Source organism: Cadophora gregata (genome assembly GCF_030347475.1).
Source record: "Cadophora gregata isolate MNR1 chromosome Unknown scaffold_5, whole genome shotgun sequence".
Classification (NCBI taxonomy): domain Eukaryota; kingdom Fungi; phylum Ascomycota; class Leotiomycetes; order Helotiales; family Ploettnerulaceae; genus Cadophora; species Cadophora gregata.
The window spans coordinates 1,291,213-1,316,450 of record NW_026695928.1 but is presented as its reverse complement, the minus strand read 5'-3'; the positions used below and the strand labels follow the sequence as shown (position 1 = coordinate 1,316,450).

Genomic DNA, 25,238 nt, shown 5'->3' with positions numbered 1-25,238 from the left:
CTTTTTCGGACATTCAGAGTCACAACCACAAAATTCGCAGAAATGGCTTCCAACGGAGAACTCCCAGATGAGCCTCACAAGCTCTTCGATACCATTCTCACTCTTGATTTTGGGTAAACTAATTGCATCAGGTCATACTTTTCTTATTCTAACGTTCTTCCAGTTCGCAGTATACTCATCTTATCACCCGTCGTTTACGAGAACTTAATGTCTACTCTGAGATGCTCCCGTGCACTCAAAAGCTGGCAGATCTCTCCTGGAAACCAAAAGGGATTATTCTTTCAGGAGGGCCGTACTCCGTCTACGAAGCAGATGCCCCCCACGTCGACCCCGCGATTTTCGAACTCGGAGTTCCAATCCTCGGAATATGCTATGGATTACAAGAGATAGCATGGCATCATGGGAAGAATGTGATCGCCGGAACGGAAAGAGAGTATGGACACGCAGATGTCAAAGCGAATAGAGAAGATGGGCGAGTGGATAAGCTGTTCAAGGACTTGGAGGACGATGTGAAGGTGTGGATGTCTCATGGTGACAAGCTGGGAGCACTTCCTCCTCAGTTCCACATCATTGCGACAACCAAGAATTCCCCATACGCGGGTATTGCGCATGAAACGAAACCAATCTATGGCATCCAGTTCCACCCCGAAGTTACACATACACCTCGAGGAACCAAGTTATTGGAGAACTTTGCTGTTGGAATTTGCGGCGCAAAGCAAAATTGGACAATGGCTACATTCGTGGATAAAGAGATTGCAAGAATCAGAGCTTTGGTCGGAGAGAAAGGGCAAGTTCTCGGTGCTGTTAGCGGAGGTGTCGACTCCACCGTCGCTGCCAAGCTTATGCACGAGGCTATTGGAGATCGCTTCCACGCTGTTCTCGTTGACAATGGTTGCATGCGTCTCAACGAGTGTGAGCAGGTCAAGAAGACTTTGACCGAGCACCTCGGTATTAATCTCACCGTTGTCGATGCCTCAGATCTGTTCCTTGATGGCCTGAAGGGTATCCACGACAACCCAGAGGCCAAGCGTAAATTCATTGGAGGTACCTTCATCGATGTCTTCGAAGCCGAAGCTCTTAAAATCGAAGAAGCAGCCAAAAACTCTCCAAAAGCTGGTCCAATCAAGTTCTTCTTGCAGGGCACTCTCTACCCAGACGTCATCGAATCCATCTCCTTCAAGGGCCCCTCTCAAACCATCAAGACCCACCACAACGTCGGCGGTCTCCCAGAGCGCATGATGAATGGTCAAGGCCTCAAGCTCATCGAGCCTCTACGCGAACTGTTCAAAGATGAAGTTCGCGAATTAGGAAGACAGCTCGGTATCCCACACGACCTCGTCATGCGCCACCCCTTCCCCGGCCCAGGAATTGCCATCCGAGTCCTTGGTGAAGTCACCCGCGAGCAAGTTGCCATTGCCCGCAAAGCTGATCACATCTTCATCGAAGAGATCAGGAAGGCTGGTCTCTATGATCAAATCAGTCAGGCTTTTGCTGCTCTCTTGCCCGTCAAGGCAGTGGGTGTTATGGGTGATAAGCGAGTGCACCAGCAAGTTGTTGCTCTTCGCGCGGTCTGCACCACCGATTTCATGACGGCGAATATCTTCCGTTTTGATTGGGACTTCTTGGAGCGGGTATCCACGCGAATTGTCAATGAGGTTGATGGTGTCTGCCGTGTCGAGTACGACTTGACCAGCAAGCCTCCTGGAACCATTGAGATGGAATAGAATAAATAGTAAGCGGTTGGCTCTTGGGATTCAAAGGTAAATCATAGATAAGCGAGAAAGCCTGGCTTAGGTACCAAGCCTTGTAAACGCAAGTCTCTCGCGTTTTGGATACCCTGATTTTGATTTCTGGCGTTCAGAGTGAGCGGGCTGGAGGCTGGATTGTTAGTTAGATCGTAGAATTGGAAACGTCGCCGTTAAAACTCCGGTGTACAAAATAAGTACGAAGTTGTGGGCGAGGTTCTGCAGGTTTATGGCAGCTGTAGCCGTAACCGGGCAATGACCCACTCAACTGTCCACATCTTGCGCTCTCTGTTATGTGGTGCCTAAATCCAAGCATGAGTTGCAGAGGTTAATTCAATTACTGGCTTACGGGCGCAGTATAACCTTTCGTCAATTAAGCACTGCGCATTCTCCAGTTGCTATCAACTGCCCCTCCCTAACCTCACAACCGTCCCATCAGCTCTCTTCTCCATAGCACTGACGACATCCATTGAACGAACATCGCTAGGCAAAACATCCAAACCATGGTAGGACAGCGCCACACTCGATATTTTCCAAATTATCAACAACCGAGATCTCCTCTCGAAAACTGTCAGGGCAACAAAGACCATTCCCAGAAAAGACCAAGCTACATGGAAAAATGAGCCAGGTACCGTGGAGTTAGGCTCAGGACCCCAAATCCCTAGAAAGAATCCGAGAATCTTGTCCATATTTCTTTCCAAAAATACTTCGGACACGATGTCTTGCTGACACTCTTTTGATGAGTTTCACTAGGAAGCTCGCGTCCAGCTGATAGGTCCCAATGCCAAGTTGAGAATCAAATGTTACGGGAGGGTATTCGGTCGATATCAGTGTTGAATTCAAGAGGCCGTCAATGACAAGGGTGGGAATAGGTGCTTAGACAGAAGGTGATGGCACACTCAAGAGCTTGGGGTGGTTTGTTGTATTCTCAGATGGTCCATATCACTTCCATCGCGTACAGTGGAAATGGCATGTTCGAAAATGTCCTATTTGCAAAGCCCAAGGTTGTTTCATTCGATCCTAGTCGCACAGATTGCAATGACGGGCAGTTACGAAAAGTGCTGGCCCAGGCTCTATTTCCGCCGTCCGTCAAGCTGCACCTACATATGAGAGGAGAATCATCGTGAATATCATGAATGCCATCCTCGCCGACGTCCAGGTCACAGCTGTAGCGCTGGCCAACGAAATTACTGACATCAGTGCAGGCACTACACAGAGTTCAGGTTGCGTACGGTTTCCCGGTGCAATTCCCAATTGGGCATTGAGGAGTGACTGCAGGCACGATTCCAGTGCCTAATGCACAGCTCAGCAACGTTTTTTTCGCCGTTTTAGGAGAGAGAGGCCAAGGAAGATGTCACAAGCTCGTGAAATTCTCTGATAATCGGCATTTGAGCCTTATTACAAGGCTTGGAAATGAGCTGTAATGGGTACGAAATTGCCTGCTGAATAAACGCCCCAAAAGCTACCGAAGTGATGATAACGAGAGTGCATATTCCAGCAACGATCGGTCCTCGTCGGCCGCTGAGAAGCCGCGTGATTGCTCCCATCGAGCCTCGACTGGCATCATCGAATAGTTCAATAGCAGACGCAGCATTCCCCAATTTGTTGTCTTGTAAATTCAATGATCTATTGCAGCGGCCGCAGCTATGAGTAGAGACACCTTCGCTGCTGAAGCGAGGATAGATGCGAGCGTGTTGGGGGAAACTCGGTATGACTTGTGGTGCGGTGTGGCCGTCCCAGCAAACGAGCACAGTTGCTAGAGCACCACAGCAGACAATACAAAAGGTCATGCTGATCTCCCCAGTCCAGGAGTCATATATGTTGCTGAGATTCATTTTGAGATAAGTGAAAGGATAGCAGCTGCTGGGAAGGTTTGACGAAGGACAGACAGGTATTTGGAAGCTATGAAAGTGTGCATAAACCTGCACATAATAATGATTGTTGTCGCCGCTTCGCATCCTTGGCAAGACGCCTAAATGTATGGCGATTCTGTGTGTTGTACTGTGCAAGGCCAATGGTTCACTTGAGCAAACAATGGTATGCCATTTCACCCACCCGAACATCACCTTAGGTGAGTCTAGAAGTATTCCAGGCCTCGTGATGAGTACCATGAATTGCAAACCCAGCTCCTAATAATCCCAAGAAGCGCCCCAAAAGTGGATTTTGAGACTATCAGAGAGGTGTGTAAGGAAGGGCACGTTGTTGTCTTCGTCCTCTAGTTCTTCACTCACTGTAATTGCGTCTGCATAGGCACACAAATTCTGTGCTTGCTAAAGTATTTGAGCACAGAACAACACGAGCATGAAATGAAGCGGATGCTATAGCTCGGGATTAGAAGATTTAGCACTTGCAGATGTTGGCTACAGTGTGATGGGGGTAGTGAACGATGGGGATGCATATTTAGGAGACAAGATAGGCTCGTGGCAATTCACGTAATGCAACTGCAATATCAAGCGGGAGGTTGAGATTTGTCTGTATATATGGCAGAGGAGGAAATCAGGAGATTTCATGATGGACGTGACGAAAGTTTTGTGAAGGACTGCATGATGAGGACAGCTCGCGAGGTGATAGCAACAAGAAACACAAATATTGGATATGGAGGACCATACAATCGCCGCTCCGCTGGGAGAAACAAAAACGCGAGAAAAGTCAATAAAAATATCCCACGGCCAGTCGCTCGACCACTCGAAATTGCAACATCATTACACAACTCCAGGAACCAGCGTCCCAACAACCTGGGATATCACTTGTCTTGCTGACGCAAACATCCAATCGAACCCGCACCTACGCGCTATCGACTGTATGTTTTGTTTGATTGCTCAGATCTCACATAAGGACCGTGCGTTTCGTGCGGGCAACTGTTTCCGCAGATCCTCAAGGCCAATCTCAAATGTTTCACAAAAACACGAAAATCGAGAGCATTTCCGCACAAACAGTGATCAAAGCTCGAAAAGTTCCCGAGTCTTTGTCCACATTGATAAAACACATCTGAAGATAAGCCGTCTTTGAAAGAGTCTGGTACAGACTTGAATAGTGTCAAAACAACGAGGGGTATATCGCACGTATCGTAGAAATCGGAGGCTCGCGGCGATCAAACGAATCAAAACTTTTATCAGACGGGAAGTATTGACTGGGTGTGCCTGGTCGCCGGTGAAGGATCCAAGTGAACCCTTGCTTAGTAGAATGCTCATCTCCGAAGACCCTGGTCCAGCCAGGAACACTCGAGCACAAAAAGAACGCGTCTCTCGTTGACGACACGCACAGGATTAGAGGTGAAAAATGCAAGTTGGGATGAACGGATCAGCATGGCTCGATCTCGATAGTTTGTTTATGCATTTTTTTGCTTGACATAAAAAGAGAAGAAGGAAAGAAGAAGCATTGAAAGGCTATTTTTGACGGTCTCGCTATTCTCGTTTCGGGACCTGCATCGGTGCCTGGATGAACGCGGGGAAGATATCCTAAGTCGCTCGCTTGACCGCACTTCTAAAACGAGAGGCCATACAAAATGCACGCCGGAACTGACAGGCCTCTGGATTGAGCAATCATGCAATAGCATAAAGGGCATAACAACGCATGATAGGGGCTCTCTTGGTCGCTGGGAGGAATCAGGGGAATGTTAGCGAGGCTCGTGAGCATGGCTGTGTTTGTATGCCATGATAAAGAATGGAAACTTGACCGAATTTCCATCTGACGATTTGTGGTAGGCATAACAATGAGGCGCAAAAGAATTGTTTGTGTGTGAAGCTTACTCCACCTTAGGCATCTCTTGAGAGATGATGTTCGTTATTTGAAGTCTTATATGTTTGAGCTGGAATGGATTCCCTTGGGAAGGTGGACAATCTCTTCAAAAGTCGACATCAGACATGGGATGAACTTGTAATTTTTTTTCGTCTTACTGTCACCCGTTGGCACAGTATCCTGAAAAAAGAAGTGCTTCATAGCACAACAAGTTCTGTTCTGAGGAAACTCCTTGAAGTCCATAATAAGAGTTGAAGGAACCAGGTGTGGTGGGACATCACTTACCAACACCAAATCTGGTAAACGTTGGTACTTGGGGCGACGACAGAGCGAAGCTTTGATGCATAAATATGCCAAACATAGATCAATAGACATCTGCAACCGACGGACGATTATGCAAACATCACACAGCATCCAGAAAGAAGGGAACCGTTCAAACAGTTCACAAGCCTCACTGCTTAACCTCAAGCCATGACAGCAAGTGTCAGCACCTCTCTCGTCGGTTGATTGGCTGATTGGCGCGGTGATACCTAATATAAATTAGGTTCCAACCTTACCGCATATCGTCTGGGTTTGGCAGCTGTTTCTGCACTCTCTCGAGCAAAACTCCACGACTCATTTCCCATAAGCAGCAGCTCTTGCAACGCTAGACTTTTTGAGGCAGCACGTCACAGAAGAGACCAAAACGTGCAGCTCAGCCAATTCCACGTGAGACCAATGGCAAGTTGAGAAATGTCCCGACAGGATCCAACACCACGCGGGAGCAGGGGATAGCGAGAGACAAGGAGAGGCGGGAGGAAAACAAATACAGAAAAACGGGTGGACAGCAGCCGTGTGAGCGAAAAGCGCGAGAAACGAAGGTCTCATATGCTGCGACTTATGCATCTCGTCCGCCATTATCCGGATTTATACGAGATTATGGACAAACAATTGCGGTGCATACTGTAACCTTACCTGCAGAAGTAAATTTACTTGCACTGCACTGCACGGTGGAACGGAGAGGCTCGCAATATTGAGGTTGAAGAGAAATGAGAAATGAAAAATTGGAAGTTTATGTGTATGTGTATGTGGGCCTTGCATCGGACTGCTACTGTATGCATCATCTCGCATGCCGCCAACAACAACAACAGAAGAGGATTAAAAATTACACTCAGCACGCTTCCCGGACGAATCAAGCTGCCCTCCTGGTGCGATCCCGAAACCTTCGTTCTGGCGGGTCTTGGCCTTTGCAGCTAAGGTAAATTTACTCGGTACGGTACAGTAGCAATCTTGCGCTGCATCGGAAACCAGGCTATCCCCTGCATCGACGTACCGGGCGCCCTGGGTGCTGTGGTGGGAATTTGTGAAGCATCGAGGGCAAAGCTCGGCTCAGACTTGTTTGAGAGGAGAGGAGAGGAGAGGAGAGGAGAGGAGGGAGAAAAGAGGAGACGAGGAGAGAAGCACAGAAAGACAAAAAAGGGCCTGCGCCTTTTTCGCATCATCGGGCCAGGAACAGCAAAGCACCACCTGAACGAGCATCTTTCGGCACTGAGCTTGCCCTCTTCAGGCCAGGTTCTTGCTCGTGTTCAGCCAAAGCAGCGACGGCTCGCCCGCCAAACAGCCCTGGTGCCCTGGTGCCCTGGTGCTCTGCCCACTGGCGCACGGGCCCACAGGCCCTCCCCAGCAATCATCCAGACCCCGGCCTGATCCAGCCTCCTCGACTGTTGCAGTGCTGCTGGCGTCCGCTGTCCGCTGTCTTGTCTCTGCTGTACCCTGACTTCCAACTTCCCTGCACTGCACCGCACCGCAACCGCACCGCACCTGCCCTGCCCCGAGAACCTCCCGCCGCCCGCCCAAGCAATAATCAATCTCCTCCCAAACCAGTCTGCGTCCGTTCGATACGACTCGACTATCGACCACCACCGCCGACCACGACACTCCTTCACACCAACCCCCCACCCCCCCAAGTCACTCGTTTACACTTCAATTCGTCTCCCAGAGCGTCACCATCGAGTGCACTCCGGGCTTTTTTGGTTAGGAAAGGCTGAGGGAAGGACCCGAAGTTTTGTTTACGCTACGGTTCGAGGCGGAGATATTGACGATCAACAAGGCCAGCGCAGAGACCGACAATTGGAAGCGCGTGGATGTGGTGACCAGGGACGCACAACCAGCGAGACCGAAATATGTGGGAGGGAATCGAGGAGAAAGGCAACGATAGCACCATCCAACTCTCGCAGCCAAATAATGGAGTGTTCGATGTAATGGAGGAGTCAATGGTGTCGCTGGAAGAATCGCAAAGAGGAAGACCCATAATGCCAGCGCCGTCGAGAGAAGGTCGGGGCACAGGGCCCAGCAAACGAAAACAACGATCAACTGGCTTCAACACCAAGACGATTCTCCTGGGAGCTCTGGCAGCGGTGCCTGGCGCAATGGCTCAGAATTGTATATCGTTGTCTGGCTCGACGCAATGTCCCGCGTTCCAATCAGCCTCCATCTCGACCGACAGCACTCTTGTCGGATTTTTGTATGTATCGCACTCGTCTGAATTCCCACCGTTGCTGACAATTGTCCCAAAGTCCATTCCTTCAATTCGTCTCAAGCACGTCAACATTCGACGAGCAATTGAGCGCGTATCTATCCACAAGCTACGTCCAGCAGAAGTATGTTCCTCACCCGTGCAAATCCACACCCAACACGCCTAATGCAATATGCAGGTACCAGACACTTCTCGGCTGTAGCAACATTAATCTCACAAACACCACCGATCTTTATGCCCGATTCACGACCTCAGTAATATGTAATGCAATAATTCAGAACTCCGTAACGCCGTGTGGACTCTCTGCAGTTGCCTCCCGGCCTGTCTGCGCGAACACATGTGTAAGTCTCACATGTGTGTTGATACAACTACAACCACTAACAGTCAATAGGCCCAAAATGCAGAGAGTGAGGCAATTATTATTGCCAACAGCGAACTCTGTTCAAACCCAGGCCCCAATGCAGACACTCAAATCCGAGCCGACTTCACTAATTGCGCTCTACCTGCCGAATCTTTGACCGGTTCTTGCATCGACGGTGCAGCCAATGAGGTCAACAATTGTGGATTCGGTAACAGCACCATTGGATTGTGTCAATACTGCTCATCGGGAGGACAGAACAGCACCGACACATGCTGTTATAATTCGAAGGCAGAGCAAGTATGTGCTGGAGTTGTACTCCCAACAATTACCGGCTATATGACCTTTGCAACAACCTTGCCTACTGCCACAGCAACATCTTCCTCAGCCAGTTCTCCTGCAACCTCAACCTCTGCACCATCCGAATCTGGTTCTAACGATGGCCTGTCTGGAGGTGCTATTGCAGGAATCGTCATTGGTTCAATAGTTGGAGCGGCCATCCTTGCAGGCCTAATCTTCCTGCTCATTCTTTGTCTCCGTCGTCGCAGAGGGAGTCAGAATGGCAGCGTGTTCAACCAGCCAACTCCAGCCAGGAGAGGACACACTACAGGAATGGCCTACAATCCAGTTGGTGCAAGCACTACCACGCCGGAGGGATACGAAGTTCTCCCTGGAGGACGAATTGCACGCATGTCAGCCCTGGAAGGCCATTCAGGAGACTCTCCCCCTCGTGGAGAGTTGGGAGCAGCTGGGGCTGGGGGTGCAGCCGCTGGAGCCGCAGCTGGATACGCAGCAGGAAGGAGAAGACATGACCAATCATCCTCAGATGAATACAGTCCAGTATCTAACTCAAACGGAGGTGGTGGTGTATTGAGACCACCACCAACTTCACGACGGGCCGGATCATTATCGAGCAATTCTGTTCTTGGCATGGAGGATCCCCAATCACCAGTTTCTGGAAGCGGTGGAGACATGTCATCACCCCAGGGTGTTGCCAGCCAACAGTCCGAGCAGTTGCCATTCTTCAAGGACTACTATTCGCAAGACGAAATTCATCCAGGTGACAAGGTGGCAACTCTTTGGGCATATCAACCGAGAGCAAGCGACGAGTTTGCTCTGGAACGAGGAGACATGCTCAAAGTGGTAGGTATCTGGGATGATGGTTGGGCGACTGGTGTCATGATCAATGAACGAGCGGACGAGTGGGATGCGAAAAGGAACGCTCAGCGTGATAGTGGTGTATCAAACACATCCGGTCGGAGGGACGAATCACCAGCCGCAAGCGGTGAGATCAAAGCATTCCCCTTGGTATGTGTCTGTCTACCAGATCACTGGAGGAAAACGATAGAGGGCGATGGATCGACAGAGACCGGTTCCAGCGCACCTACTGGCTTAAATCAATGAATCGATGCTCGTTTCTCTTTCTGATTTTCCTATGGCTTCACGACGGTGTTATTCTGTTCCGGACTCGGCGTTCGAGGCTCACGGCTTTTCTGACTTGTTCTTATGAGCACACATTACGCCTCCAGACTTGGCCTACCACAACCTAAACCACATACTACATACATAACATGTCGGGTACCAGCCGATCAACGTTTGGCAAACACCTCAACACGTTGATGTTTTTCGGATACAAATCCATTCCACTCCCTCACGCCTATCACGTACTATATTCCTAGACCTATCTTCTGCATAGCATTTGCGTCTTCCGCTTCGACACTGGCATGACTCCATATCATACCACCGATCAGCGACACGCACTCCGGCTTATTAGCCGTCTGAGATAACGGTCCTTCGGTTTAATATCATCATCACGACAGATCGATCGCCACCGTCCTTGTCTGATACCTAAGTACTGGATGATTCACTGGACACTGTACTACTTGTCGCGAGTACCTGCTACTATTACTCTAGTATATCCTTTTTCTTCTCCCTTTTCTTTTTCTATATACCCATTTCTTGTTTTGAGTTTGTTTGGATTGGTTGATGCGGTGGAACTTGAATGAATGGGCACACTTTTTTGAGACGATGAATTGGCTACGTTTATATTGTGTGGTGGATTATGCTATTGTGGATAGATGTAGGTTTGGAGGGAGTGGATAATCGATAGAGGGAGGGGGGGCAGGAAAAGAGACATGTTATTACCTTGTGTGTTACTCCGGTAGAAGTTCATAGATAGGGTTGCCTGACAGGATAGGATAGGACAGGATAAGAGGAATGCAAATATTGAAAACGTGTTGCGGTTTCGCTTGTATTTTCTTCCTCTCGCTTGTGTCGTACTGGAAGACGAAATTTCGCTTCACCATGTTGACTTTAGCGTCGCCTATTTTTCTGGACATGGTTGACCCAGGCAGATAGTGTCTACTTTTGATAGCACATATATCAAGGCAAGGCACTCTCCAACGGTATCTCTTCTTGGAGAAGCAGACGCATGTTCAGGGGCAGTGGCAATTAATTCCCTGTCATCTAAGCATTACGCGAGCAGGATTGTCAAGATACTTCCACCTGTGGATCTCGCACATTCTGTGTAGATCACGGTACCAAACTCTCCTCGTCTATTTCTAAATTATGGGATTCCAGCGCTCAATAATTACCAGAATCATGAACCTCAGGCGATGTAAGGAAGGCAATGCAATGCAATCTATTGGTTCTATCCAATCTGTCTATGCAACACACGTGGTGTAAAGCCACGAACGATCTATTCTATAAACAACCGAGCCTAAAAAACTCTATACAAAAATCTTGATCTAGTTCGCCGCAGCTTTCGTGTACTCGGCGAGTCCCGAAGCGGAGAGTTCTTGGACGGTCGTCTCGCCTGCGACGACTTTCTTGACGTCGGATAGGATCGTAGACCAGTCTTCGAAGACGGTGAAGGGGACGGATTCACGGACGCAATAGGTGATAAGATCTGTTTGAGGAGATGGTTAATGCTTGTTGTCTCGTTTACGGGGTCGAATGCTTTCCTCCATTGGGGCATGAAAAGGGATGACAGGAAGGATTTAGAGACTAACCATGTCCCTTCTTCGCGAAGAGCAAATCCGTTTCCTTTGCAGCGGAGAGATCTGAGACTCCGTCACCGGCATAGAACATTACCGGGCGTTCGCCATCAGGCAATTGGCCGTACGGTCTGATTTCGAGGGATTTGTCGTGTCCGAAATGACTACACCATATCAATTTTCATGCCCCAACCAAGCCCTCTTCCGAGGAGCAAGCCACTCACCTCTCATCATGGAAGACAATCTGCCACCCCCCCTCCTCATTTATGCTCTTCCCATCCCTCGGCGCAACATCATTACTAACAATTTGAATCTCATCCGCCTCCCTGCCAACCAGATGCGTCAAGAGCGCCCTTATGATCGGCTCCATCCCACTACTCAGCACCACAACTGGCATGTTATTCTGTCTCGCCCACCCGAAGAACTCTTTAAACCCAACATCCAATGTGATATTCTCGAGAAGGGTCTTGATGCATTGATCATAAGGCGTCTTGACGGAATCCATCATCTCTTGGAACGAGGCGCGGAAGGTCATACGGTCGTGCAGCACGTCTTGGTTGCCTTGCTTGCGGAGCTTCTGGCCGTAGCCTAGGTTGTCTGTGAGGAAGTCATTGGAGTCTCGCTGCGTAATGGTGCCGTCGAAATCGGTGAAGAAGATGTATTTGGGGGAGGTCGCCATGGCGGGGAGGATGGTGGTGGAGCCCATTGTGTGTTTGTTGATTGTAGGAACTGGAAATGTTATTGTTGGATTGATCCTCTGGATATGTATTCAGAGCTGGACGTATTTTGTTATAGGACTAAGGAGATAGGGTATTTGGCGCAGAGGGCCATGTACTGGCAGAAATATATTTCTTGCAGATGACGTCGAAGCCCAGCCCAAGTGAAGCTGATGAGACAAAGTGACTGACCTTCTAAATTTGACAAAAGGGGGAATCTCTAGGATAACAATGAATTTATGAAATGGGATGAAGAGAAAGACAACGATCTATCTGTCAATGTAAAAAAAAAATTCAGTCCAAATAGAGAGTGTAGATCAAAGACGGTTGAGTAGAGACGGGTGGGATACGATGGAGGGGTGAAGTGTAGTGGACTCCTTAGTGGGGCTTAGCGGTGAACAAGCGGCCTGGAGTTGCTTTCGGGGGTCGGAACGTGAATTGCCAGAGCTTCAACCTCAAAAAAAGCTCGCCCAGGTTCAACACCACTCATCCTTTCCCTGCCCGACCACAACTCGAAGAAGGGACACCGGCCATGCAGCCACTGGCTCGATTCGTCCCAAGGCTCTTCTTCGACTCAATTGCCTCTTCAACAACCAGACAATCGCTGCGAATTCCCAGTCGGTCCTCGCTGCGCCCAACCACCTGTTTACAATGTAGAATCCGAACACACGTACGGCACTTTGCCGATTCTCCCAAACCACCACCGAACTCTTCGCAATCGAATCCGATATCCAACACACCATCAGCTTCCTCTCTGGATACAGCGGATACAGCTTCGGCTCCAGAAAATGCTTCTAAAAGCCCTATTCCAGAAGATGAGCCCACCGACCTCCCCTCCGCAGAAGAAAGTCGTAGATTGGCAGTCACGAAACGCTTCTCCCACCTAATGGACCACCTGCAAGGCAATATTTTCATCGCCTCACAACGTATCAACGATCTGACCGGCTACTCGGGTATCGAAGCCCTCAAGTCGCGGATCACACTCCTCGAGAAGCGTGTCTCCGATGCACAAGAAGCAGTTCGTTCATCACGGCTCACCTACAAAACCACTGTTGCGGACCGGGCGGCCACACAGAGGGAAGTAACGGGTCTGTTAGCCAGAAAAGATAGTTGGACGCCGACAGATTTGGAAAGGTTCACGGCACTGTATAGGATGGATCACACGAATGAGCAGGCGGTGCAGGAGTCTGCTACCAAGCTGGCGGATTCGGAGAGGGAGGCAGAACATGCTGCTAGTAAGCTGAGCAGTAGTATCCTGAGTAGGTACCATGAGGAGCAAATCTGGAGTGATAAAATCCGGCGCATGAGTACGTGGGGAACATGGGGACTGATGGGGGTTAACGTGTTACTGTTTTTGGTCTTCCAGTTTGGCTTTGAGCCATGGAGGAGGAGGAGGCTGGTGCACGGCTTTGAGGAGAAAGTTAGAGAGGCACTAGAGAAGGAGAAATTCGCTGCGCAGGCGAGAAGTCATGATTCTGCAAACGTAGCAGATGTGCCTTTGGACAGCGTGGTAGCTGCCGGCATCCAAGAGCTGGAAGAAGAGGCAGAGAGTGGTACAGAAAGTTCAGAGCCAGCAGTCAATGCGGTAGTAGCTTGCATAGAAGGCGAGCAGGAGCCAGAGGCGAAAGCTGCAGTGGATCCAGAAGATATTCACGTACCAACCGAGCTCATGAAGCTCAGAGCACGATCTTCAAGCTGGGCCTACCAAGCCCAAGCCACATTCCAAGACTTGTTTAGTAACAGGTTGGTAGAGATGCGAAAGCAGGATATTACGCTGATTGCATTAGAAGGTGCTGCTACAGGAGCAGCGATCGTTACTATCATTGCCACTCTCTTAATTCGGCCATCTTAGGCTGAATTATATACATCTGTGTTTTGGAGATTTGTAAAATAAGAATACCCGGTCATATTAGACATTCAGATTACTATTCTCTTTGTTCTCGCTTAATATGCGCCTGGCCTCTTGCTGTATGCAGGTCGAGGTACCATCTCTGGACGATCGTTCGATGTCCAGGCTGGTGTGCCAGATTTCAAGGCGAAGTCCGACAGGTGAGCTCCAGACGCTTGTTGAGCCCAGAGCTCGATGGCAAGCCAGTTCTGGCCGTGGTAGTTCAAAACGCCTGGCAAATGTCAGTAGCTACACTTTACAAATATCTCAAGAGCTACTTACCCTCTGGCACAGGGAACTCAGATTGTGGACCAATATTGTTCACATATTTCCCAAACTGATACCCATTAATCCAAAGTTGAGCTCTGTAATTCGCAGTGGCACCATTGATGGTCGTGTTCCCAAAGCTGAAGCTGAGCGGTATGTCGTAGTTGTTTGGCAAATCAAGCGAGAAGCTCGCTTGGTAGAAGGCTACACCAGCAGTGCTAATTCCTGTCACCGGAGATCCAGCAGCCCACTGTCGATTGGGAGGATATGGCTGCGTGAAGCCCTGCCTCTCGGCGTAGAGACCACCTTCATTTAATGGTCCACGAGTTTTGTCAATGTAGTCCTCACCACCGAGATTACCCGTGAGTTTCCAAGAGATATCCTTCTGATCGTGGCCTGCGAGGTTATAGCTCAGGATCCCACGAGGTGCTTTCATCTGGTCAGGGCCAACGACAAAGTTCTCATCCAAGCCATTGTTATCGATGACGATTGTGAGGACGTAAGTCTTTCCCTTGGTAAGGTTTGGAAGTGTGTAGGTGCTGTTGTTCTCTGAAGCTTTGTCAATACCTGGCCAAGAACCGAGGTAAGTAGCGTTCAGCCAGACTGAGGACCCAAAAGCGCTTCCTCCTTGGGTGCGGACCAAAAATGTGCTTTCGCTTCCGGTGGCGACGAAGTGGCCGCGGTAGAGCAGCACACCGGTGTGGTATCCGTAGTCGCTACTGAATAGTGATGTAGGGGTTTGCAACTTGAACGGGTTGTTTGAGGTGGTGTGGTCTGCTTTGGTCCAGGCGGAATCATCATACGTTGACTGAACCTCAGGAAGATCATCAAGGTATTTCCAGCTCAAAGATGAAAGATCTGGAAGATTGACCTTGGGCTGGTTGTACTGAAGAGTAGATGACCACTCTCCAGTAACAGAGTCGACTTTGTAATCCAGCTTTGCGCTGTTGAAGTGAAGAGAGTTCAAGCCAGCAGGTGCGCCAAGGACTTTGATAGGGACTGTAGCGTTAAGATCGCCGTCGATGTGAAGGGCCTTGTTGTTGATGTAGACTTTCCTGACGAGATAGCCAGCTTGGACAATGACCGAGGTTGTGTTGCCAATATTGGCAGAACTAATACTTATGAGTTTAAAAGCACCGAAATTGGAATGGACAATGACTTACTACGCTCCCCATTGATCGTCTCGGACGAAATCAGGAACCCAGTAGTTGTAAGCAGAGTTTCTGTCCAGGATGTAGACGAAAAGGGCTCCAATTTGAACCACACGCCGAGTCGGCGAAGTCTTCCAGTTGAGAACAGCAGAGCCATTCACGCTCTTAGTGGTAACATCAGCACCCTCAACGATTTTCGCCGAGCTGCCAGAGACAACAGCAAGTTCATGTTGCTCTCCTGGTCCACCATAGACAACAAGGACTGTCTTTCCCCCGAATTTCTTCCAGGTGAAGATCTCTGCCGAAGAGTACAGTAGCGTAAGTCCGCCAAGATCGTACTCAGTCACGTGCCATTTCGAGTCTCTGCCACTGAGAGTCAAGCTCCCTCCAAGTTGTGGGATAGACAAAGCTCCCTTGCTTGTCGCGACGGTCAGCTTGTACGTGGCAGAATTAAGAGTCTGATAATCAGAATGCCTGATGATGTAAAAGTTTGTTGCTGAGCCATTGCCGAAAAGTGGCGTAGTGAAAATGCTACTTGAATCAGTATAGGTTCCGGTGGTTCCAGTCCCTACCCTGGAAGTGAGGTACGCAGGTGAGACTTTGAGGAGATTGCCTTGGAGCTTCAACTCGCTGTATTTTTCTCTATGGATCTCGCGATTCTCTCCAATGTTCGCGCCGTAATCGTAAGAGGTGTATCCGCCAGGATGACCAAGATTTCCCCAGTTTGTTCCACCATCTATGTATGTCAGTAACCAAACTCCGTACATGGTCAAGAGAGACAGGAAGAACTGACAGATCATGTACAGATTAAGTATTGCAACGCCAGATGCAAAGTCATTCTTGTAGAAGACTCTTTCGAACTCCATATTCAGCAGGTCAGAGCATTGGTCGAAACCCTACTCTCATTAGTAACTTCTCCTCACGAAATCAGCTAGAGATACTGACCAGGCCACCCCAGGGATCGAACGACCCGCCCTGGAACTCAATGAGCGCGTATGGCGTACTTGGGCTCTGTTGTTGGTGCAGAGCATGGAAGTTCGTTGGCAACCTACCCGCAGGCCAGGTACGAGGATTAGCGCAGTCAAAACCCAGTGGGTAGTTATCATGGCCATAGATATCAACATTGCCCTCTGTGGATCCTCCGATGGAGTACCCTGGCGCGAAATATCCTTTGGGCGCTAAGAATTGTCAGGGTAAACCCAAGGGTATTGAAAGTATAACAGCTTACAAGCATCGTTATTGACCAGCGGCACAACAATCCCAGCATCTCGGAGTTGTTTCTTGACATAAGCAAAATAGACTGGATCTGGGAATCCTCCAGTAACGCCAGAAATGGCGTTGGTATATTCATTCTCGGGCTGCACAAGGATGACTGGACCACCATTCGTGATCTGAGCTTTGGCGATAGCAGCGCCGATACCCGCCATATACGTGTCTGTGGCAGCTAAGAAGTCCGGAGCACGGGTTCTGAGTTGTCCTTTGATGCGTTGCAACCAGCCTGGGAACCCACCACCAGACACTTCCGCGTTGATATACGGGCCTGGACGAGCGAGGAGGTAAATACCCGCTTCTTTTGCGGCATCGAAGAATGGCTCGAAGGCGAAGACTCCTTCAGCAGTGTAAACCCCTGGCTTTCCTTCTAGAAGAGCCCAGTCTACGTAGAATGAAACGCAATTGAATCCCAAAGCTTTGACTTTTTGGAACACATCGAGCCAGAGACTAGGGACTGGTAGTCGGAATGGATGGAATTCTCCACTGAACACGAATATTCGTTCACCATAGACCTTGAGGGAGTGTTCGTCGTATGTGACCTAGTCCATTTAGTCACAGGGTTTGTGCATGTATGCATGTAAAACGCAGGCTTGAGAGTACTTACGATATCTTGGAGGCCAGCACTGTCTCTCTCAATTTTCATATTCTTCCCTCCGATTGACAGAGCCGCAGCTTGTGCCACGAGGGCAAAAGCTGTAATGGTACGAAGGAGCTTCATTGTAAGAGAACCGATTTGGAACTTTGCACGGGCATGTTGGATATCGCAAAGGGACTGGGCTGGCTTATATGCATGCCATTCTAACACTCATTGGCGCTTGTGCAAATTTTAAAAATCAAGAGTGATCCCATGCATGCAAGCTATGGCATCAACAAATGTGATTCAGATACCTTACGCACATGCAGCGATACGAGAGGCCGATGACAGAACAAAGTGAGGAGTTATTGTCAATCTTGCCCTGAATTGGCAGTTCGTTCAGGTACAGACATAACGTGTGATGTCCGGTAGTGCCGTATGCCGTATGCCGTAATACCTAGTGCGGCGAAATTCAAGCAATCGCGGGGTAAACGGGTGGCTTTCTGCACTAGGTAGTTGTTCCCTTCCCCGAGCATCCCCGCCCCCGGACGATCTCTCGGTGCAATGATGTTGACCAGACAAGCACTTGGTAGGCAAGTACAATTCAGCCGGAATTGTCATGCAAATTTGACGCTATTCGAGCCCTGTTGACAACCATTCAGCGCGGGGAAGTTGTAGTTGATATTTGCGCGCCAATCAGATCTTCTCGGAATAACATTTATATTCGCCCGAGGTGGGATCAGGGATTGATTGCATCAACGTCATGCCAATTTGGACTCTCGTGTGGAACATCAGATGGTATTTCTGAAGATTATCTTCGCTTGATTTGATTGCGTTTGACGATTTAATTTATGGCCCTCCCCTCTCCCATGAGCTCTATTTGGTTTCAAGAAACGGTAAGCGAGCTCGCTAAAGTAAAGGGGTTGGAAAGGTAGAGAAAACATTGAGGAGTTGATTTACATCTCGTAAATGATGGACTTTCTAGACGAGTGAGGTAGTGGGAACCACTTACTTGAAACCAGAATCAGAAGGATGGCCAGTTTAAAGGGGCTAAAAGCTCAAAATCGTCTCTGTTTCGTCATATACCATAATATTTTTGGATACTCACTATTGAGGCACATCATCATATCACAGTAGATACGGAAGACTTTAACCACACGTTCATTACGAGAAAGTTAGAATGAACTGTAGTAACGCCAACAAAACGTACAAATAGAGACCCAAACACAGTATTCACTCTACTTGTCCGTATATGAATGCCATTCACCAGCTACTCCATAGACGTACCCAGGTACTTTATACTGGCCAGTTCCTCCCATGTAAAAAGCGTCAAATGAAATGTTTCAATGTTCTATAAACATTTGAGGACATTACTTTATTTATGATTTGACGCCGATGGCCTTGGTGCTACTGTTAAGGGCTATTCTGCATATCTCAAGGAGTAAAGCCACACAGCTATCTCCATTCGACTAAAACACCGCTGCATTTATCCTAAAACTAAATTTCACCACGTCACACATGTCATCTAAAGTTTGCCTCCACATCTCACTCGCATAGAGAACTAATAATCTTTGTTGCATTTCGATGTTTTTGTGGCGTGCCGATCCTGGCCACATGGTTACCACCTACGTACCGTTCGCACAACAGTAAAAATGAAGATAGTAAGAGAAATTGGGGAACCCCTAGTTGTCAAATACACTAACTTCGATCTCACTCCATGATAGTAAACCAAAAACCCTCTACCTACCAACTACCAGTTTCTCCACACTCGCAAACGCTCAAAGCGTAAGACCGACCTCCACATTATCACCGGCTCTCCTCCTCACAGTCTCCCTATAAACATCCACTTTCACGGGGCCCCTCCTCTCCAACTCCTCCGCCGCCATCTCAAAGTCTTCTGCCTCTCCCTCCACCTGCCGAATCCTTCTTCTCTCTGTTGGCTTGTTCCCCTCGACCTCCCCATCCACATCCCAGCCAAACCGGCCCTGATCATCCACAAGCATCTCAGCCTGCCCATCAAAGCTCTTCAGACTCCCCGTTGAATAAGCACTCTTCCCCGTATCAATATAGTCCTCAGGCTGTTGCTCAAACTCGAAAGCCCCATGCAGTTCAGAACCGTCCAGCTCCAGCGGCATATCCTCAGCATTCATCTTCGCCATCTTGCTTTCCAAGGCTTTCTTCGCCTTGTTATTCGCGAGAATAGCTCTCCAGCTCGCGAGTCTCTTCTGCTGCGCTATCTCAGCAAGCGTCATCTTCACCTCAGCAGCTGCTTTCTGATCCGCTATCGTCTGCTGCATTTCGAACCTCTTGAGCGCGGCTTCTTCGGCGGCTTTAGCTTTTCTTAAGCGCTCTTGTTCAGCTGCTTGGTTGATTTTAAGACGAAGTTCTTCCGCCTGTCTTTCTATTGTTTCTTCCTCCTCGGCTTCTCTAGCCAGCTCAGCTTGGTCGGCTTTCCAGGCGGCGTAAATCTCGTCGACCCCAGGAGGAATATAAGTCTCTGGAGGCATTGGAATTCCTGCCGCGAGTCTGTTCCTTCTGAATATTTCTAGGGATCCAAGATCGTCCTGCTCTCGCTCTCTCCTTTTGTCGAGATATTGCTCAATCTCAACATCCAGAGTCGGTAGGATTTCCGTGAATCTGCGACCAGCTGCAAGGGCGACAGTCTTTCTTTTCCCGTACTCCTTGATGTTCCTTTCCAAAGCCGACCTGACATCCTTGTCGAACACACGGACGAGGAACTCCATATTTTGAGGCATTTTGTACCTCTCTGGCTCAGTATCCGCACCATCATATCTCTTGAGATCCTCCTCAGCCTCTCCCCTCGTATTGGCCAAAGCGTTCTTCTTCGGGAATGGGCCTTGCAGCTGCGACTCAGCCTCCCGCTTCATTCCCACCGCTATACTAGCCTCTCTCTCGCGCTCAAGTCTTGCAGTTTTCATCTTCGCTACCGCAACGTTCAAATTCATCTGTTCCTTGATAATTTCCCGCTCCTTCGCGTTGTAGGCTCGCTTCGCCATTCTTTGTGCCCGGACTTCCTTTACATCTTCTGGGGCGATGGATCCTGGGAAGAAAGGCATGCCGACCTGGAGAGGGTCGATGAAATTGTCTTTCTGGGAGGACTGTATCACCTCCGATAGGGGCTCGGCTTTGGTGTGTAGCCAGCGGAGCTCGTCTCTGTCGGATGGGAAACACTCAGGCTGTATGATGTCGGTACCTGTGGGCATGCCGAGTTTGTTGAACTTCTTGAATCGGATTAGAGTATTGTCGGCTTGGTAGCAAAAGTCAGCTCTGTTCTCATTATGATTTATGACATAACTCACTTAAAGCAGGCTTCGCAGCGTCACAATTTAGATCCGGTTCAGATGGTGCCGCAACAGCTTTCTTCCATTCATCCCACTGCGCATCATCCTCCCACTCATTCCCCGAGAATTCCTTCGTAATTCGCACTCTGATCTTGTAATCCCACTCTTGCCCAGAAGTCAGAGCGACCTTCGCTAAGTCAGGATCGCTACGTCTTAAGGACTCCCATCTGCTCTCATGGTCGTACCCCGGCTGTCCTTGCAAGTAATTCCTGCCGCCTGGACCCCACCAAAAGGCAATTTGCTTGCCAGGGCATTCAATGACAGCGAACTCTGGAAGTGGTCCAGCAATCTGGTTCTTCTTGATCTCTTGGCCGTTGATGAGAAGGGTTCCGCCATGGAGGTTGGTGACGAAGTATTTCCAACGTCCATAATCATCATCCTGTAGTTCTTCCCGCCACATTAAGTCATCGACAGGCAAGAGGGGTAATTGATTCTTGTCTTGATAGCAGTGGGCAGGAGGATGTCTTCTGACGGGGACATTCTTCTTTCGCTTTTGCTCGGCAGTTACCGCCCACGGGTCGTTGGCAGGCAGATCTTTACCCTCATCTTCAGGTATATGCCATGGATACCGGACCAGAGTCTCCCTGTTCTCCAACATCGGCGTTGTGGTTTGTCTTCCAGGGTAGTTTCTGTCGCTTCTTCTTTTCACACGACGAATATCCAGCGGGAAGAAGTCGTGACGGTGTTTGTAACGATTATCGCGAAAGAAATCGCCGTATAGAAGATGCATGCGGCTCATCCTCTCGTCCTCGGTTTCATCCTGCTCAAGCGGCTTTGTGGGCATATTGAAGATAGTCCCAGTGACTCCATCCCACATTTTCTTTTTGCGGAACACACCGTTGAGACCCCCACCAAGATCTTTTGGGATTTTGACATATTCGGTCACGCTTCGTAGGACCTGTCCTACTGTCAGAAATGATACTTGACAAGACACACAACACGTACCGGGTATGGACTCCGTCCACAATCAACACCTCCATCAACCTCGAGCCATGTCTTTGCGGGAGTTTCATCAAACAAATCGTCCATCTCAATCTGCAAAGTCTTCTCGCCAACATGACGTGGGCGCCAAACAGTATTCTGCAAAGCATCAAGCCAGTCCCGGTTGCCATTGTCATCAGAATCATCAGGCTCTGGGTATGGATCAAGACTCTTCATAGGGAAGAATCCGCCGCTAAAGTGGTCGTCCCTTTCGACAAGGTGTCTCGGCTTATAGAACACCGCGGGCTCTTCGTCAATCACTGGTATTGGCATTCTGGCGAGATGGCCATTATCGTCTACGTCAAGATCGAGATCGAGGTCGATATTCTCGCTATCATTACCAACATCTTCCATGACAGCATCTTCATCTTCTTCAACCCACCCAATCAATACTGCTTTGCCATCCTCTTCCAGGACATCAACCCATCGATCTTCAAACTCGATTATAGGCACCGTTTCGTCAACAGTCAACGTCCTCTCTCCCTCCAAGCACGGTTCCGTAACTGGATGCCACATCTGTGGTCTCTGAGAGCCAAACCTGGGTGTCTCGTCTGGTGTCTCGTCTGTACCAGGTAAAGTATTATTCTCCTTTCTGTACTTCGGCATATCCGCAGAGGACATGGCGTTAGGTGAGATCTTTTCTTCGGAGACATCGACGTGACCGAATTCCATAACTTGCCGTTCTTCCAATGCGATCTCGATTACAGTATCCAGCGATTTCGGTCCGGCATTTCCTTTGGGAACAGGAAGTTTGACTCGGTTGTTTGCGGCGATATTTGACCTGTTACTCATAGTGGCTGGATCCCTGGGTACGACTCGTTCAACCTGAACGATTTCGGTAAGAACCCGCTCTCCATAGACCGGAACTTTCTCTCCTTTGCGTTTGAACACTCTCTTACTACCTGGCTTGGGTCGACTCTGCAGCTTTTTGACGATCGCATTTTTGGCTGGTCGTATTTCGGACGTCTGCTTATAGACTTTTCCTGGTGCTGCTTCGGGTTTCTCTCTAGAGAAGACCGTCGCTCTAGCAGTTGGTTTGCTGTGACGTTTCGGGAAATTTCGATTTCTGAATCTGTCAATCTCCTGCTCTCGTCGTCGCTTATCTCTCGCATCTTCCATTTCCTTCTTCAATCTCTCATACTCCTCTCTGATCCACACTGGAGACACCCGTCCCTCAATGTAATGGTTGTTCCAAAGATCCCAAGCTCTCTTCCAGCTGGCCCAAACCTCCGCCCCTGCACTCTCTTCTCTGAAAACCGCTTTTCCAGACCCATCGCCGAGTAGGCGCCGTTTCAAACCCGCTACAGTGTCTGGAGCAAGACAGGGCGCCAAAGGTGAGGGGATCGTCGTCTGAGGGATGTCGACTATCTGTGGAGCCCCGTATTTTCGAATCTGCGCTGCGACACCAGGTGCATGTTGAAAAGGAGAAAAATCATAGAAGGGTGGAGGCCGCCGCCGTGATTGAGCCATCGCTAACTAATGCCACGATTGAAAATATAAGATAAGGACGACGATACTACCTCTCTGGATTGTCGATTCTGAAGCTTGAGGCACAGGGGACTTTACGAGGGCAAATGAAATAACAATGTGATGTTCAGTGGACAAAGGGCTCTCGCAATCGGAACAAAGAAGCGCACCCGCATGAATTGGAGACTGCGTGGGTGTTTCCGTATGCGTTAACTTGGTATGCTTGAGGAATGGGCTGTCCAGATGCGGGTTGCTAGCTGGCTCTGATACCCCGCCTCTGTCATAAAACTGAAGACAATCAGGAGTAATGTTTTCGTCTTGCTCAGCACCTGTCTCTTTCTCAAAAATTAAACCAAACGCACTAAATAAGGGGGCTAATTGCTGAAGAACGATCAGCTTTACGATTGAACCATCACTTGATGCGGATCGCCTTGAATTGGAACGTAAACCGAGACAGTAGAATGCAAACAGATAGTCTTCGCCCCAGTTGAGCCTTCACACGCTAGTGCGAAGAGCTGGCTGATATATTGAATCCCAGAAATGAATCGTTCAGTCCAACAGTGTTGATGCTGCCAATTGGCCATTTTCATTACTTCCCTAGAATCTCTACCCCAGTGTCAAAAGCCACCCACAGGCTCCAGACACCTCTGTAGTCGTTATAACCCAACACCAGAGTATCGATCCATAACATTAAAAACCAGTTGATTATCCACCTCACAATCCATGCCCGGCGAGCAACCAAGATCTGCCCGAACTGCCGATGAGTCGCTCACACCTGCCATTGTCGTGATTAGTTCCGCCGCGTAATTACAATTATTGACATTCGAGCTGGATGTCGTAGGCACGTATACCGATGATGACTGCTGCAAGGTCTGGTATTGGTGTTTCGGGGTGTTGCTTTGGATGGAAGAATACGACCGGTTCGACAAAGAGAACTGCTGATCATAGTCGTAAACCTGGTGATTCTGGCTCGGTGCATTCGAGCCTGGGCTCATATGCCTCCCCATTTGCGCGGATACAAGCCGTTGATGTTGCGACATTGCGTGACTCGCTGAACTATGTCCCATCGGGGAGCTGCTCGTCGTGCTACCACTTGGGGTCATGTATTGCATGGATGCTACCCTCCCAGCTTGCTGGATTCCAGAACGACGTCGCGGGTTCGCAGTCTGGGATGGATCCCAGGTTGATTGAGTAGTGGTGACACTGCCCGAGCTATCTCTATCGCAGGACTGTCCTCCTCCCGAAGGGTTGCTGCCATCCGTACAGCATGCTTTGGGCGTTGAAAGCAATTGTTCCAATACCTGTACCGGCTCGCTATGGCTGCCGTATTGACCTCCCATTACCGTATCGGCCGTTGAGGTTCTTTGCAGATACACCTCGATACTCTCGTCCCTAACGCCATGCTGTGCCAATAGCGCCCGTAATTTCTTGTTCTCTTCTGCCACTCTTCTCGCTGCTGACTGAATCTCACTCGAGGCTTCGACACCTTGGAGTTCGCATTGCCGCAGCCTGCTCTCCAATTCCTGAAGATATTCTTTCCTCCGGGCCCGGCTTCGTCTCTGGTTGTCGCGAATGCGTGCGAGGTTTGCCTTCTCCTTTGACTGAATTAGAATGTATTGGCATGATGTGCTCGTTCCATGATTGTTTGGTCATTTGGAGCCAAGTAATGCTCACAGCCAAGACATCCGTTCACTGGATACCCGAAGTGGAGATGAAGGGAAGGAGGGGAAGAATGAGGCGTACATACCGAAGATGTCGACATCTCTCCAAACTACAACACCAGTGAAGGAATGGACAAAAGCTCGAGCTGTGATTTTGCTCTCGCGAACGACGTCCGAATGATTTGGTTGTGAGACGAAGCTTCTAAATACTGTACTTGAGCCGTTCAGGACCTGCGGTTGGCTGCGATATGATCTTCAGGTGCAGGCACCGTCTAGACCGGGGGCGGTTCCAAGCAATACGGAGGTACAGCGGTCAAGTGTTGTTACAGCACTAGCAAGGGGGGTGCAGCTTAACCTAGAAGGGTAGCATCGCGTCAATGCACTTCCCATACGATTTTAAGTATACAAATCATTAAGTTGATGAATATTTACTTAGTATTTTGTAAATCTACCTTCTGCTTTCTCGACAGCTAAACAACGATCTTGTAACGTTTCTAACTCGGTCGGTGTCGTGAGTACAGACTCGTCGGTTGGTATCAGCTATGAA

The 25,238-nt window shown here is 49.2% G+C and overlaps 8 protein-coding genes across 8 annotated transcripts; 3 read left to right on the top strand and 5 right to left on the bottom strand.

Moving 5' to 3' along the window:
• Positions 1-19: 19 nt before the first annotated feature.
• GUA1 (GMP synthase (glutamine-hydrolyzing)) lies at positions 20-2,060 on the top strand. Its single transcript, XM_058504795.1, has 2 exons — positions 20-113; positions 164-2,060. The coding sequence occupies exons 1-2, from the start codon at positions 43-45 to the stop codon at positions 1,722-1,724; spliced, it is 1,632 nt and encodes a 543-aa protein (XP_058359351.1). The 5' UTR covers positions 20-42; the 3' UTR covers positions 1,725-2,060.
• A 1,013-nt stretch (positions 2,061-3,073) lies between these two features.
• On the bottom strand, positions 3,074-3,856 carry ONS95_011194 (uncharacterized protein; the record flags this gene model as incomplete). The annotated part of the gene is made up of 1 exon (XM_058504794.1): positions 3,074-3,856. The coding sequence occupies one exon, from the start codon at positions 3,854-3,856 to the stop codon at positions 3,074-3,076; it is 783 nt and encodes a 260-aa protein (XP_058359350.1).
• A 2,656-nt stretch (positions 3,857-6,512) lies between these two features.
• On the top strand, positions 6,513-10,978 carry ONS95_011193 (uncharacterized protein). The gene is made up of 3 exons (XM_058504793.1): positions 6,513-7,986; positions 8,039-8,339; positions 8,390-10,978. Exons 1-3 carry the CDS (start codon positions 7,646-7,648, stop codon positions 9,758-9,760), a joined length of 2,013 nt encoding a protein of 670 aa, XP_058359349.1. The 5' UTR covers positions 6,513-7,645; the 3' UTR covers positions 9,761-10,978.
• Positions 10,979-10,980: 2 nt separating this feature from the next.
• Positions 10,981-12,403, bottom strand: ONS95_011192 (uncharacterized protein). Its single transcript, XM_058504792.1, has 4 exons — positions 12,261-12,403; positions 11,577-12,081; positions 11,368-11,516; positions 10,981-11,264 (listed from the first exon to the last, which is right to left on the bottom strand). Exons 2-4 carry the CDS (start codon positions 12,056-12,058, stop codon positions 11,104-11,106), a joined length of 792 nt encoding a protein of 263 aa, XP_058359348.1. The 5' UTR covers positions 12,059-12,081; positions 12,261-12,403; the 3' UTR covers positions 10,981-11,103.
• Positions 12,404-12,533: 130 nt separating this feature from the next.
• On the bottom strand, positions 12,534-17,597 carry ONS95_011190 (uncharacterized protein). The gene is made up of 8 exons (XM_058504790.1): positions 17,535-17,597; positions 17,251-17,444; positions 16,603-17,185; positions 16,320-16,552; positions 16,168-16,270; positions 15,387-16,110; positions 14,239-15,335; positions 12,534-14,188 (listed from the first exon to the last, which is right to left on the bottom strand). The coding sequence occupies exons 2-8, from the start codon at positions 17,362-17,364 to the stop codon at positions 14,013-14,015; spliced, it is 3,030 nt and encodes a 1,009-aa protein (XP_058359346.1). The 5' UTR covers positions 17,365-17,444; positions 17,535-17,597; the 3' UTR covers positions 12,534-14,012.
• SHE9 (sensitivity to high expression protein she9) lies at positions 12,601-13,920 on the top strand (the record flags this gene model as incomplete). The annotated part of the gene is made up of 1 exon (XM_058504791.1): positions 12,601-13,920. The coding sequence occupies one exon, from the start codon at positions 12,601-12,603 to the stop codon at positions 13,918-13,920; it is 1,320 nt and encodes a 439-aa protein (XP_058359347.1).
• A 1,401-nt stretch (positions 17,598-18,998) lies between the features above and the next one.
• Positions 18,999-23,033, bottom strand: ONS95_011189 (uncharacterized protein; the record flags this gene model as incomplete). Its single annotated transcript, XM_058504789.1, has 3 exons — positions 18,999-20,488; positions 20,541-21,480; positions 21,528-23,033. 3 exons carry the CDS (start codon positions 23,031-23,033, stop codon positions 18,999-19,001), a joined length of 3,936 nt encoding a protein of 1,311 aa, XP_058359345.1.
• Positions 23,034-23,686: 653 nt separating this feature from the next.
• ONS95_011188 (uncharacterized protein) lies at positions 23,687-24,792 on the bottom strand (the record flags this gene model as incomplete). The annotated part of the gene is made up of 2 exons (XM_058504788.1): positions 23,687-24,625; positions 24,778-24,792. 2 exons carry the CDS (start codon positions 24,790-24,792, stop codon positions 23,687-23,689), a joined length of 954 nt encoding a protein of 317 aa, XP_058359344.1.
• Between the last annotated feature and the right edge of the window lie 446 nt (positions 24,793-25,238).

Excerpts from the sequence above, each read along its gene's own strand:
- ONS95_011190 (XM_058504790.1), bottom strand. The coding sequence starts at position 17,364 with ATGAAGCTCCTTCGTACCATTACAGCTTTTGCCCTCGTGGCACAAGCT. Across the intron at positions 16,553-16,602 it reads GCTGGTCAATAACGATGCTT|CGCCCAAAGGATATTTCGCG; the intron begins GTAAGCTGTTAT and ends GACAATTCTTAG. Across the intron at positions 16,111-16,167 it reads ACTTAATCTGTACATGATCT|ATGGTGGAACAAACTGGGGA; the intron begins GTCAGTTCTTCC and ends TGACATACATAG.
- GUA1 (XM_058504795.1), top strand. The coding sequence starts at position 43 with ATGGCTTCCAACGGAGAACTCCCAGATGAGCCTCACAAGCTCTTCGAT. Across the intron at positions 114-163 it reads ATTCTCACTCTTGATTTTGG|TTCGCAGTATACTCATCTTA; the intron begins GTAAACTAATTG and ends ACGTTCTTCCAG.
- ONS95_011193 (XM_058504793.1), top strand. The coding sequence starts at position 7,646 with ATGTGGGAGGGAATCGAGGAGAAAGGCAACGATAGCACCATCCAACTC. Across the intron at positions 7,987-8,038 it reads AGCACTCTTGTCGGATTTTT|TCCATTCCTTCAATTCGTCT; the intron begins GTATGTATCGCA and ends ATTGTCCCAAAG. Across the intron at positions 8,340-8,389 it reads CTGTCTGCGCGAACACATGT|GCCCAAAATGCAGAGAGTGA; the intron begins GTAAGTCTCACA and ends AACAGTCAATAG.
- ONS95_011192 (XM_058504792.1), bottom strand. The coding sequence starts at position 12,058 with ATGGGCTCCACCACCATCCTCCCCGCCATGGCGACCTCCCCCAAATAC. Across the intron at positions 11,517-11,576 it reads ATTGTCTTCCATGATGAGAG|TCATTTCGGACACGACAAAT; the intron begins GTGAGTGGCTTG and ends GATATGGTGTAG. Across the intron at positions 11,265-11,367 it reads CTTCGCGAAGAAGGGACATG|ATCTTATCACCTATTGCGTC; the intron begins GTTAGTCTCTAA and ends CTCCTCAAACAG.